The sequence below is a fragment of the Myotis daubentonii genome, chromosome 1 (assembly GCF_963259705.1).
Source record: "Myotis daubentonii chromosome 1, mMyoDau2.1, whole genome shotgun sequence".
NCBI lineage: Eukaryota > Metazoa > Chordata > Mammalia > Chiroptera > Vespertilionidae > Myotis > Myotis daubentonii.
In genome coordinates, this window is record NC_081840.1 from 46,085,789 (window position 1) to 46,098,460 (window position 12,672).

Below are 12,672 nucleotides of genomic sequence, written 5' to 3' on the forward strand. Positions count from 1 at the left end.
TCTTAAAAGCAGCAAGAGAAAGAAACTCAGTTACCTACAAGGGAATACCCATACGACTGTCAGCTGATTTCTCAACAGAAACTATGCAGGCCAGAAGGGAATGGCAAGAAATATCCAAAGTGATGAATACCAAGAACCTACAACCAAGATTACTTTATCCAACAAAGCTTTCATTCAGAACTGAAGGTCAGATAAAGAGCTTCACAGATAAGGAAAAGCTAAAGGAGTTCATCACCACCAAACCAGTATTATATGAAATGCTGAAAGGTATCCTTTAAGAAGAGGAAGAAGAAAAAGGTAAAGATACAAATTATGAACAACAAATATGCATCTATCAACAAGTGAATCTAAGAATCAAGTGAATAATCTGGTGATCATAATAGAATCAGGGACATAGAAAGGGAATGGACTGACAATTCTTGGGGGGGAAAGGGGTGTGGGAGATGCGGGAAGAGACTGGACAAAAATCGTGCACCTATGGATGAGGACAGTGGGTGGGGAGTGAGGGCGGAGGGTGGGGCGGGAACTGGGAGGAGGGGAGTTATGGGGGGAAAAAAGAGGAACAAATGTAATAATCTGAACAATAAAGATTTAATTTAAAAAAAATGATAAACACCCAGTTTAGATAAAGAGATAGAGAAACAGAAACTTACAAATTAAAATCTTATTTATATTAAGGAGTTTCATATTTAATAACGAAATCCAAACTTATTCTAATTTAAGGCCTTTTGCAATCTGACCTTGGCTTATTTTTCTTTCTCTTCTCTATAGTCTACCCATCCTGAACTTTACCTGCAAATCTAAGTAAAAGCAAAGAAAATGTCAGATTTTTCATCCCTCAGCATTTAGGGACATGTTATTCCTACTGCCTGAAATGATCCTTTTCCTTTGTCTCTGATGGAAATGCCATATTTCCTTTCAAGATTTAATTCAAGTATGCCCTTCCATGATGTCCCCAAATTTAGCTGTCCTCTCCTTGTGTTCTCATGGCACTTAAAAACTCAAGAACCCTTAATACTCTTCTTCCAATGAAAGTTATCTGTTGATAATTGTCTTCCCAACACACTGGGGGAGGCCCTTGAGATTCTGGTCTTATTTATTTTTGTTTTTATAGCACACAGCACACAGTTGGTGCTCCATAAATACTGAATTAGTAACATTTCATCTAGCACCTAAAAACTAACAGCAAGGCCTTTTCATTTCCCAAAATCTACAAAGACCAGTACTTAATACTACCTTAAAATTATAATTCTCCAAGACACCACTGTCTAAAACACTAAAACTACCTACCTTATATTGGTAATATAGATTTTATCCTTGATCATTTACAAGGCTAAGAAAGCTAAATGTTCCTTTTATCAATATGTAGTTTTAGTAGGTTAATTCTAAATATTAAAAATGCTGCTACAGCCTGGCCAATGTGGCTAAGTGGTTGAGCATATGAACTAAGAGATCATGGTTTGCGCTAGCTAATTTGGCTCAGTGGATAGAGGACTGAAGAGTCCCGGGTCGATTCCAGTTAAGGGCACATGCCCAGGTTGTGGGCTCAATCCCCAGTGGGGGGCAGCTGATCAATGATTCTCTCTCATCACTGATGTTTCTGTCACTCTCCCTCTCCCCTCCTCTCTGAAATCAATAAAAAAAAATTTTTGAAAAAGAGAGAAAGAGAGAGAGAGAGAGAATATCATGGTTCGAGTCCTGGTCAAGGCACATGCAGAAGGCAGCCAATTAATGATTATCTTTCATCATTAATGTTTCTTTCTATCTCTCTCTCCTCTCCCTCCCTCCCTGAAATCAATCCTATGTAAATAAAAGGCAAATATACAAATAGACCGAACGACAGAACAACCAAACAACTGGTTGCTATGATGTGCACTAACCAACAGGGGGCACACACAGAACATGGGGGGCGTCGGCAGAAGGTGGCAGAGAACGGAACATGGCAGGCATTGGCTGCGGCAGGATGGTGGAGCAGGTGAGCGGGGCTGCCAGACCAAGGTCGCTGTCATTGGGGCGAGCCTCTGGTGGTTACTGAAAATTCTTTGCTCCCGCATGCCATGATCCTGCCTGGCACTCGCACCCACTGCCGGCGCCGGCCCCACTCGCTCTTGCTGCCAGCACCTGGCGCCAATACTGCCCACTAGGCGCCATCAGCGGGTTTAGGCAGCAGCTGCTGGCCCCAATTGCCCCTGAGGGCTTCTCCACCTCCCCCTGCTCCTGAGGGGCGATCAGGGCAGCAGCCACGGTTCGCACCCACTGACGGTGCTGGCCCCAATTGCTCTGTGCTGTCAGTGGGTGTGAGTGGGGCCAATGCCATCAGCACATGGGAGCAGCAGGAGTGGGGCTGCCAGCAGACAGGGGACCAGGGGCCACAGCGGGAGAGGCCAGGCGGTGGGAACAGAGGATGGGCCGAGACCCGCCCCTGTGCCCACCGCAGCCTTGTGGCCTACAGTTCCTTTCAAGGTGCACGAATTTGTGCCCTTGATTCTCTCTCATCACTGATGTTTCTATCTTTCTCTCTCTCCCCACCTCTCTGAAATCAATAAAAAAAAATGTATTTTTTAAAATGCTGTTAGAGAGAAGCAGTGATGTGCAAGGCAGTTGATTCCATGTTGATATACTGAAATTGGCCAGGGTAAGATTATTTATGCCATGGAAATTGGTAAACACTACAGATAAGCCCTGTACCCTCCCCTCCAGGCTCGTTAAACATTTACCAGCACACCACTGGACAAAAGTATATTTATTCTAGTAGGACAGCACTGTGACTAGCTAATGAGTAAACAGTAGTTCAAGTCTTTTTTCTTCAAGAAGCTTCCTGGTCTAATCTAAACTTCATGTATTTTTCCCTAATTTAGAACTCCCAAACCACATATCTATGTCAAAAAGTTTTACTTACATTTACCTAATTCACTCAATAAATATTTACTGGGTACCTGTGGCACTGTCCATATTGATGATCAGTTGTTTTATCCACTTATTTTCTTTTTTCCTTTAAGCAGTAAAGCTTCTTGAAAGAACAGTGGGTTCTCAATAAGCACTTACTAGGTAATGACTGGGGTAGAAGATACTGTGATTGACACCTCACGTACATTTCACCTGAGACGATCAATCAAAGACAATCACAGAAATCCCATTCCCCTTGTCAGTGACTTGTTTAAAAGAGGGCTTATGACCCAATATGGTCAAAGAGATGTGAGGACCAAAGTCTGCTTCGAGTTTCTGGAAAAGGCTTCTTGCTCCTAGGAAATAAAGCAGGTTTCCCTTCGTAACCTCATCCTCATGTAGTGGTATTTGGATGAAAGCTTACAAAGCTGCAGTCATCACATTATCCAAAACAAACAAAACCCCCCAAACCTGACCTAGCTCTGAAATTCCTTATTAAGCCATTTAAAAATAGGGTTTCTGTTATGGGCAGACAAAGCATATTAACTGATAAAACAGAAATTTGAAACACAGATATATGCACTGAACTAAGATTCTTACCACAGTAAAATTTAGTTAGAGAATAATTGTGTTTTAAACTAAGCGTGTGTGTTTTTTTCCTTTAACATTTTCCTCCTAGGTACACAGTTATTTTTAAAAATCAAAGTGAGCTGAAAGAGTTAGAGGTCTACAAAGTTTGTTAAGAAAAACAGAAGCCCTTGCCCCTGTTGTTGTCCCACTTCTACTCCCTCCAGGCAAACCACTTGCACATCTTTTAACCGATTATTTTGGAACTGAGCTCCATGTTTCTAAGACTGCTTGTGTTGCTACTAATTGATTTACCACTTTGAAAAATGATTTAGATATATTTTCTCCTTCAGTATTCATCATAGACATACATCCTTTCTACCTCCTTAACTACCCTATATAATGACTGTAATTTTGATTAGTTCAATATTCAGTATACATTACAATGACTATGTAAGCCTTATTTACACTTGAGTCATACAGTAAACCATGATGCTTTTTTCTTTCCTGTACAACTCTTTGCTTTTCCTGTAACTATTATCTTTTTTATTCATTTGCTTAGATTTTCTACATATTCATCAACATTTCACCCCAGAAAATCTTTGTCAACTGTATGATTTTTCTCTCAAGTACATATTTAGACCCATCAAGTACAGTGGGGCCTTGACTTACAAGTGTCCCGACTAACGAGTTTTTTGAGATACCAGCTGTCTCTCGGCTGATTTTTTGCATCGAGTTGTTAGAGTAATTTGAGTTAACGAGCTCCTTAACCAGCTCGGTCTTGGAACGAATTAAACTCATAAGTCAAGGCCCCACTGTATTCTAGTCCATCTTCCTAAAGAAGTCTCTTTTGGAGACTTCGCATCTTCTCCAATGTGGAGTGGCTGACCCCTCAGTGCTGGTAAACTGTTATCTGAAATCTCCACTATTCTAAGGAATGCCCTAGTCCAGTGGTCGGCAAACTGCGGCCCCTTGAGTGTGGCTCTTCCACAAAATACCACGTGCGGGTGTGCACGTACAGTGCGATTGAAACTTCGTGGCCACACTCAAGGGGCCAAAGAGCCGCATGTGGCTCGCGAGCCTCAGTTTGCTGACCACTGCCCTAGTCTTTCTTGTTTATTGGATTTCCTATTTCCTCTCATGTTTACCTCTTTCCAGTTTTACACCCTTATTTTGTGAAGTACATTTTCCAGTAACTTCATAGACGGTGTATGGAAAATACATTTTTCAAGACACTGCAAGTTTATTCTTGCTTTTCAGACAAGAAAGATAGTTTAGCCAAATTAAAAAAATTCTAGGCCCCATTGTTGAATATAATTTTGACAATGATGTGTACTGACTCTTAATTTTTAGAAGAAATTGATGATGAGTTCTTTTTTTTAAAATATATTTTATTGATTTTTTACAGAGACGAAGGGAGAGAGATAGAGAGTTAGAAACATCGATGAAAGAGAAACATCGATTAGCTGCCTCCTGCACATCTCCTACTGGGGATGTGCCCGCAACCCAGGTACATGCCCTTGACCGGAATCGAACCTGGGACCTTTCAGTCTGCAGGCCGAAGCTCTATCCACTGAGCCAAACCGGTTTCGGCGATGAATTCTTAATTGACATAGAAACTGAGAAGCACATGACTATAGAAGTCTGTATCAGATTTATAATACATTTAAGCTAGCCACAAGTCAGTGTTAATATTTAAAGCCTCATGAAATTGGCAGCAAGCAGGCACTGAATAAACAGTAGTTATTAATAACAAAAACCATATTTACATATGCAAGTTTTGATATAAATAAAATAAATTAAACCTAAAAGAAGCCAAACCAAGGGTTTTGATTTCTTAAGGTGCCTAATCCTGATTAGTCTCTAATTTTAATAATTTCTCAATTATATCAAGTAATTCTTTTCATATTTATATCTTTTCAGTTGAGTAAAGCCAGCTTGATTGGCTAGAATGTAGATTAAAAGTTCCAAATATTGGCAAAGTTCGAGTGACTACATCATTAAGTTCACCTTGCCAAAATTTCAAAAACTTCTTTTTGTAAACACAGTCCTACACATAGCCATACTGCCCAGGATCTTTTCTTATATAATAAAAGGCTAATATGCAAATTGTCCCCTTGACTGAGAGTTTGACCGGGGGCAGGGACGGATGACCAACCACCCGTGACCCCCCTACCACAGGCTGGCCCCACCCCCGATCATCCCTCCCCACCTTCCCCATTAGGGGCCGAGCCAGCCGGCCAACCTCCCACGTCCACTCCCCTGCCGGCCCAGCCCAATCAGCCCCGATTGGGGTGGGCCAGCCAGACCCCACCTGTGCACAAATTCATGCACCGGGCCTCTAGTTTATTTATATAATTAATAGCACACAAAACCCTAAAAAAGAAGAGGGAATTCAGTATCAGGAGAAAACAAAGATGTCAACCTCTCAGAGGAAATAAAAGAACTTCCACAATGATTATTACTTCCATTCTGTTTCCATAAGATTTACAATGCAGAAATTTCATAAGTGTAAAATGCTATATACTGAGGAGTCAAATCCCTTCTTTGACCATTAGGCAATTTCTGCTTCAACCTTCTATTTTCTTCTCATAGCCAACCTCTAGGTGTTAATGTTCAAAACACTGGTGTTCTGGGACATTATCTCCTTTTCTCCTTTAATAAAAACTGTGTAAGCAGGGAACATTCGTCTTCCCTTGGTTCCCTGATGTCTTGTTGCTCTTCAATGCCTACAGTTGATCCAGCATTCTCAGACACAATAGTCAAGGCTCACTCAGTACTAGGAAAATCTCTTAAAGGGAGAAATTTGATTTAAACTACATAAGCCTATCTAAAATAATAAGCATTTGAAGGATTAATATAGATCTTGTACACAATGTAGTCTCAACCTTTGTAGGAACTATATTTAAGTTTAATAGCAACAAATTGGTCTATTTACTAATATAGTAGTTTCCTCTTATCCAGTAGGGTGAATGTTCCAAGACCCCCAGTGGATGCTTGAAGCTGCAGATAGTACTGAATCCTACACATATGATGTTTTTCCCTATATATACTAGTACATGCCTTTTTACTTAAAAGTAAGCATTTAATGACTTCTCTTCTGCATATCCAAATTGCAAGCATCACTACTCTTGTGCTTTGGGGCCATTAAGTTAAAATAAAGGTTAACACCAGCACTGTGATACAATAACAGTCTGATAACCAAGATGGCCAAGTGACTAATGGGCAGGTAGTGTATACACTGTGGAGATTTTATCACTCTACTCAGAATGGCATGCATTTTAACTTATAAATTGTTAATTTTGGGAATTTTATGTTTTTGGACCATGGCTGACTGCTGATAACTGAAACCATGGAAAGTAAACCTAAATATAAAGAGGAACTACTGTACTATAAAAAAAATATAATATAATGGTAATAATATGTTTGTTTAAAAAATAATGCCCTTACTCCAGTAGCAAAAAGCATGCCTAGGGGCTAGATCTTGTTTTCTAATACCATCTATACTAATAAAAGGGTAATATGCTAATTAAACCAGACATCATTCTGAACGTCCTTCCTGACGAAGCCAGGGCCGGAGGGAAGCTGGTGCCGGCAGCTGGGGGAAGGAAGGCCTACTCTCACATGAATTTTCGTGCATCGGGCCTCTAGTTCTCCAATAAAAGGAGTCAGGGTTCCTTAGAGAAATGGCTGATTCCCGAGCTGGGGCAGGAAATATTTATACAAGAGGAGTCTACTGCATTTTGCAGTGCCAGAATGGAAAAAGTGCTCAAACAACCATGCACACAAGAATGTATGCATGGGCGAACATTCATGCATGTGCCTGTGTGTGTGTGTGTGTGTGCACCTGCACACACACACACACACACACTAGTGATATGTTAAAGGAATACAAAAACTGACTGAAAGGGCTCCCAATGACTAAAGTTAAAACAATTTGAACAACACAATAAAGTAGTATTGAATTATAACCCAAAATATAAAACATATATCCATGAGTCCATCCTATCTAATAAAATGGGAATATGCTAATTGACCCTCATGCTGTGGCAAAATGGTGATGCCCACAGCCAATAAGGAGTATGCTAATTGACTGCTCTGCCTCCAAAGATGGTGGCACCCACGGCCAATAAGGAGGGAATATGCTAATTGACTGCCACGCCCCCAAAAGATGGTGGCACCCACAGCCAATAAGGAGGGAATATGCTAATTGACTGTCACGCCCTCAAAGATGGTGGCACCCACACCCACAGCCACAAGATGGCCAGCAGGGAGGGCAGTTGTGGGCAACCAGGCCAGCAGGGGAGGGCAGTTAGGGGCGACCAGGTCAGCAGGGGAGGGCAGTTGGGGGGACCAGGCCTGCAGGGGAGGGCAGTTGGGAAGGACCGGGCCAGCAGGGGAGGGCAGTTGTGAGCGATCGGGCTGGGAGGGGAGGGCAGTTGGGGAAGATCAGGCTGGCAGGGGAGCAGTTAGGCATCGATCAGGCTGGCAGGGGAGTGGTTAGGGGGTGATCAGGCAGGCAGGCAGGCAAGCAGTTGGGAGCCAGGCAGGCGAGCGGTTGGGAGCCCGGATTGTGAGAGGGATGTCTGACTGCCGGTGGGATCGGGCCTAAACCGGCAGTTGGACATCCTCTGAGGGGCCCCAGATTGGAGAGGGTGCAGGCTGGGCTGAGGGACAACCCCCCTCCCGTGCATGAATTTCATGTACTGGGCTTCTAGTACTGATATAAATGACTAGATAAATGAATAAATGGAGGAGGAGAGACTAATCTCCCATGTAAAATTCCAAATAGTAATTTATGAAGATACTCTGCTCTTAAGGAGGTATAGCACAATTAACTCTCCACCCTTTACGCTGTAGACCAGCCGTGGGCAAACTACGGCCCGCGGGCTGGATCCGGCCCGTTTGAAATGAATAAAACTAAAAAAAGAAAAGACCGTACCCTTTTATGTAATGATGTTTACTTTGAATTTATATTAGTTCACACAAACACTCCATCCATGCTTTTGTTCCGGCCCTCCGGTCCAGTTTAAGAACCCATTGTGGCCCTCGAGTCAAAAAGTTTGCCCACCCCTGCTGTAGACTGTGCATGGTAACTTCTCTCCGGAGTACAATATGGAAAGAGGAGGGGGGAAAAAGGTAACTTTACAAAAGTGAGGAACCTGACAAACACTGTCTCAGTTAGGTGATCAAGGCCAACATCAATAGTTATAAATCATGTCAATAGTATGTATGCTTAATATCATGTGATAAAAATGGCACTTTATCTCTGTGGTTATCTTCCCAATAACCCATTGTGCCGTCTTATCATGAGAAAAACTAAGACAAATCCCCATAGTGGAGCATCCTACAAAATATCTGACCAGTACTCAAAACTGACAAGATCATCAAAACAAGGAAAATTTGAGAAACTGCCACAGACAAGAGGAACCTAAGGAGACACAACTAAATATAATGTGGTATTCTATATATGATTCTGGAACAGGAAAAAATTAAAGTAATCTAAATAAGATATAGACTTTAGTTAATACTAATATCAATACTGACTGGTCCATTAATTGTAACAAATGTATCACACTAACAGTAGGGGATGTTAATAATAGGGAAACTGGATTTTATGAGAATACTGGTATATGGGAATTCTCTATACTATCTTCTCAACTTCTCTGAAAATCTAAAACTATTCTAAAAAATAAAATCTATTAATAAGAAGAAACAATAGTCATCCCCACTGCCAGGACAGAATGTGATTTGACCAAATCAGGGTGGGTGAAGGAATTTAATAAATTAGAGTTCACAAAGAAACACACTTCCCCTAGACCAGTAGTCAACAAACTGCGGCTCTTTGGTCCCTTGAGTGTGGCTCTTCCACAAAATACCACGCGTGGGCGCGCATGTACAGTGCGATTGAGACTTCGTGGCCCATGCGCAGAAGTCGGTATTTTGTGGAAGAGCCACACTCAAGGGGCCAAAGAGCCGCACGTGGCTCACAAGCTGCAGTTTGCCGACCGCTGCCCTAGACCTTAGAAAAAATATGAAACCTATTATCCAGGTACATAATATCAGGTCAGTTGTCTAATTATATATAAATATAAAATATTTAAGTTTCAAAGTAACTATATCTTTGCTTAATCAGAATCAAGCAACCTAATAGACACAGAGCTAGCAACAAACATGGTTGATCTTATAAGAGATTTGGGGGTGGAGATGGGAGTGGGGGGAGGGCTAAAAGTTAAAAATTCAGATAATAATTTCAATAGACTAGCTTTGCTTGAAAGTAAGAGCAGATAAAAATCTTTGGAATCTATCACATCCTAAGAGAGACCTAACTTCCTGAAAAATCAAATTGAATCACCAACTGCTGAGTCTTAACTATGTGCAAGGCCTTATCCCTGGACCTACTACTCTAAGTGTGGTCTCCAGATTGGCAACATCATCACTTCCTGGGGGTTTGTGAAAAATGCATACGGCTCTAGTCAGTTTGGCTCAGTGGATAGAGCATCCGTCCTCAGACTGAAGGGTCCTGGGTTCGAGTCTGGTCAAGGGCATGTGCCATGGTTGCAAGCTCGATCCCCCACCCCAGTCAGGACACATGCAGGAGGCAACCAATCAGTGTGTCTCTCTCATATCGATGTTTCTCTCTCTATCTCTCCCCCTTCCTTCTACTCTCTCTAAAAATCAATGGGAAAAAAATATCCTTGGGTGAGGATTAAAAACACATATGGACCTCATCCCAGATTTACTGGGGGTTCAGCCTAGAAACCTGTATTTAACATGCTCTCCGGGTGATTCCCATGTACACTGAACTTTGTCACTGTGGTAGAAAGTGTGATTTCTCTTTGAACGTGGCAAACACATAGAGTGGTCTGGGCTGCAAGTTAGCAGATGGAGAATTCATGTCACACACCAACCCACCTGCCACATGATTACCAAGCAGCACTGGCCAAGGAGTCAACCCTCCTGTACCAGAAAATGAGTAGAAACACAATGGTTTGATCCTCTGAGCTTTTTGCGGCATTTTAAAATCTGTAAACAAGCAAAAGGAACAAGTCAGAAGGAGGCTGAAAATGCTGGCCAGGAGGGAGATGCACATAATAACAGGTATAGTGTATTTTCTACTCAGTTACCCAAAACAGACTAAATGCTGCAATCTAGTCCTCTTAACATCTCCAAGTTCTTGTTTTCTCATGGAAACACATACATTTGGTTTTGACTCTTCTGCATTTTGAGACTGCTGTTTCCATCTTATTCTTGTTATTTAAAAAGTAAAAAGCACTTTCTATATCACACCAAGAGCAATTCAGCAGGATTCATTTCTATATACTGTGTTGCCAAATATAAGCCCCAATAATGAACAACACAAGGGACAAGGGTTTGTCTTGGTAAAATTATTAGAGTGTCAGGAGAAATCTAGCTCTGCAAGCTGCTGCTTTTTAGAAAAGCATACTTAACTGCAGCCACAGATCCCGCCCTCCTCTTGCTTCAGAATCAAATGTTCACCCATCCCTAGCAACAAGATGAAGACTTTAGAGAGAGGGCTCTGACAGCAAACCACCAAGGCTGCAGACACATCCCGTTTTAATTGCATCAGCAACTGCTAAGCAATTAATGAAGAAGAGGGAGGGAGCACCAGGGCAAAGAGAGACTTGAGCAACCATGTGGAAATACTTCATCCTCACTCCAACAAGAGCAGGTGATTTATGGCAGCTGCACAAAGCATCAACAAATCCTTGCATCTGAACTCCCAGGCTACTTCCCAGGCAGCAATAAAGCGACACAGTCTAGATTTCCTCTTGCTTAAAATTTTGTATCTCCCATTTTCCTCCCTGTAGCCACCAACAAAGATGAGGGAGGGAGAAAGCCAATAGGTTAAGTGGGTGATTTAGCTATGAAGTCCCTTGGGCAGATTCTGTGTTTTGCACAGTACGAGCATGGAGTAAGGATCAGTAAATACTAAATACTAACAGCAGTGATTCATCAGAGGTATGCAGGTCCTAGGTCTAGGGCCGGATGGGGCAGGAACTCCATCAATAAATCTCTGCAGTTTCCTTCTTTTTCAAGCTATATCCTCATCCGATCACAGAAGAGAAAGTCAGTAAGAAAAAACTGCCAATGAAACCTTTCAGAGAGAAAGTGAACTCTGAAATGTGGCCATGGTTGCCAAAAAAACATCAGCATGAAAGCGAAACAAAAGCTCAGTCACTTAATGCCAAGATCCCAGCTGTCACCTCCTAAATAAACAGAGAACCCTAAATTACAACAGTGAAGGTTGGTGTTTTGGGGTATGAAGATGGGAACTGATGAAAAATGAGATGGTTTTGACTAATTCACACAGGAAGTTCCTAAATAGAATAATTATCAGATACCCTCACTTCCTCCGCCTTTCCCAGCCCTCACTATTCAATCACAAGGACCTGAGGTCCTGGGTTTTCTGCAACAAACCTGCTTTTAAAATTCTACTCTACTGTGTCTGGATTTGAGGTTGCAAGAAAAAGATGTTTGCTTTATATATAGCTTATCCCAAAGGCCCTCACACAGAGCTTGACAGATGGTAAACCAACATAGCTAGCAATGCCAAATAGAGAAGGGTAAAGATGGCAGGAGACAGATCCCTGGGGCCATGGTCCAAAAGTATTGTTAAATTGGACTTCAACTAAATTGGCCTTTTCCTACCACAGAATTACTTGCACTGCTTATTAAAAAATACAGAAGGTTATGATTCAAAGTATTCCAAGGGACTTCCCAGCTGACTGCTAGTAGAGAAAAAAAAAATCAAACTCCTTAGAAATCCCTAATACCATAGATCCAGTTTCTTGCCTACCTTCTCATCTCATAGCCACTCGCTCCTTCACTCTGAATTATTTGGTCACTCTACAAAAATTTATTCAGTGCCTGCTACATGCTAGCACTGTTGTAAGCACTATGGATGTACATAGGGCTGTCATATAACAGTTGTTCAATTTTGGCTTGTATAAGGGCTCCTGGCTGAGGAGGCTGGGATGAGCCTGAAAGCCATTGCTAGCTAAGCTATATCCCTGGTGTAAGGCTGCAATCTCCTCGAAAGGAGACTTTTTTTTCTAATTTGCGATAAGAAGCCCTATGGCCTAAGAGAGGCCCTAGTTACAGCGACAAACAAGTCAGATAAAAATCTCTATCCTCATGGAGCTTACATCCCTTTGTGGGGGAGGCAGATAAAACCAAAATAAATTAGATAGTATG

General features: G+C 41.8%; 1 protein-coding gene across 5 annotated transcripts in view; it reads right to left on the reverse strand.

The window, feature by feature from the left end:
* ZNF609 (zinc finger protein 609) overlaps positions 1–12,672 on the reverse strand; it is a 247,543-nt gene that overhangs the window by 117,581 nt on the left and 117,290 nt on the right. The window contains exon 2 of one of the 5 annotated variants that reach the window (XM_059698596.1): positions 10,369–10,479. The exons of the other annotated variants lie outside the window; for them this stretch is intronic. Coding sequence (XP_059554579.1) covers positions 10,369–10,377 — 9 coding nt within the window. The 5' untranslated portion in view covers positions 10,378–10,479. The remainder of the gene's footprint in view (positions 1–10,368; positions 10,480–12,672) is intronic. 5 annotated transcript variants of the gene reach the window in all.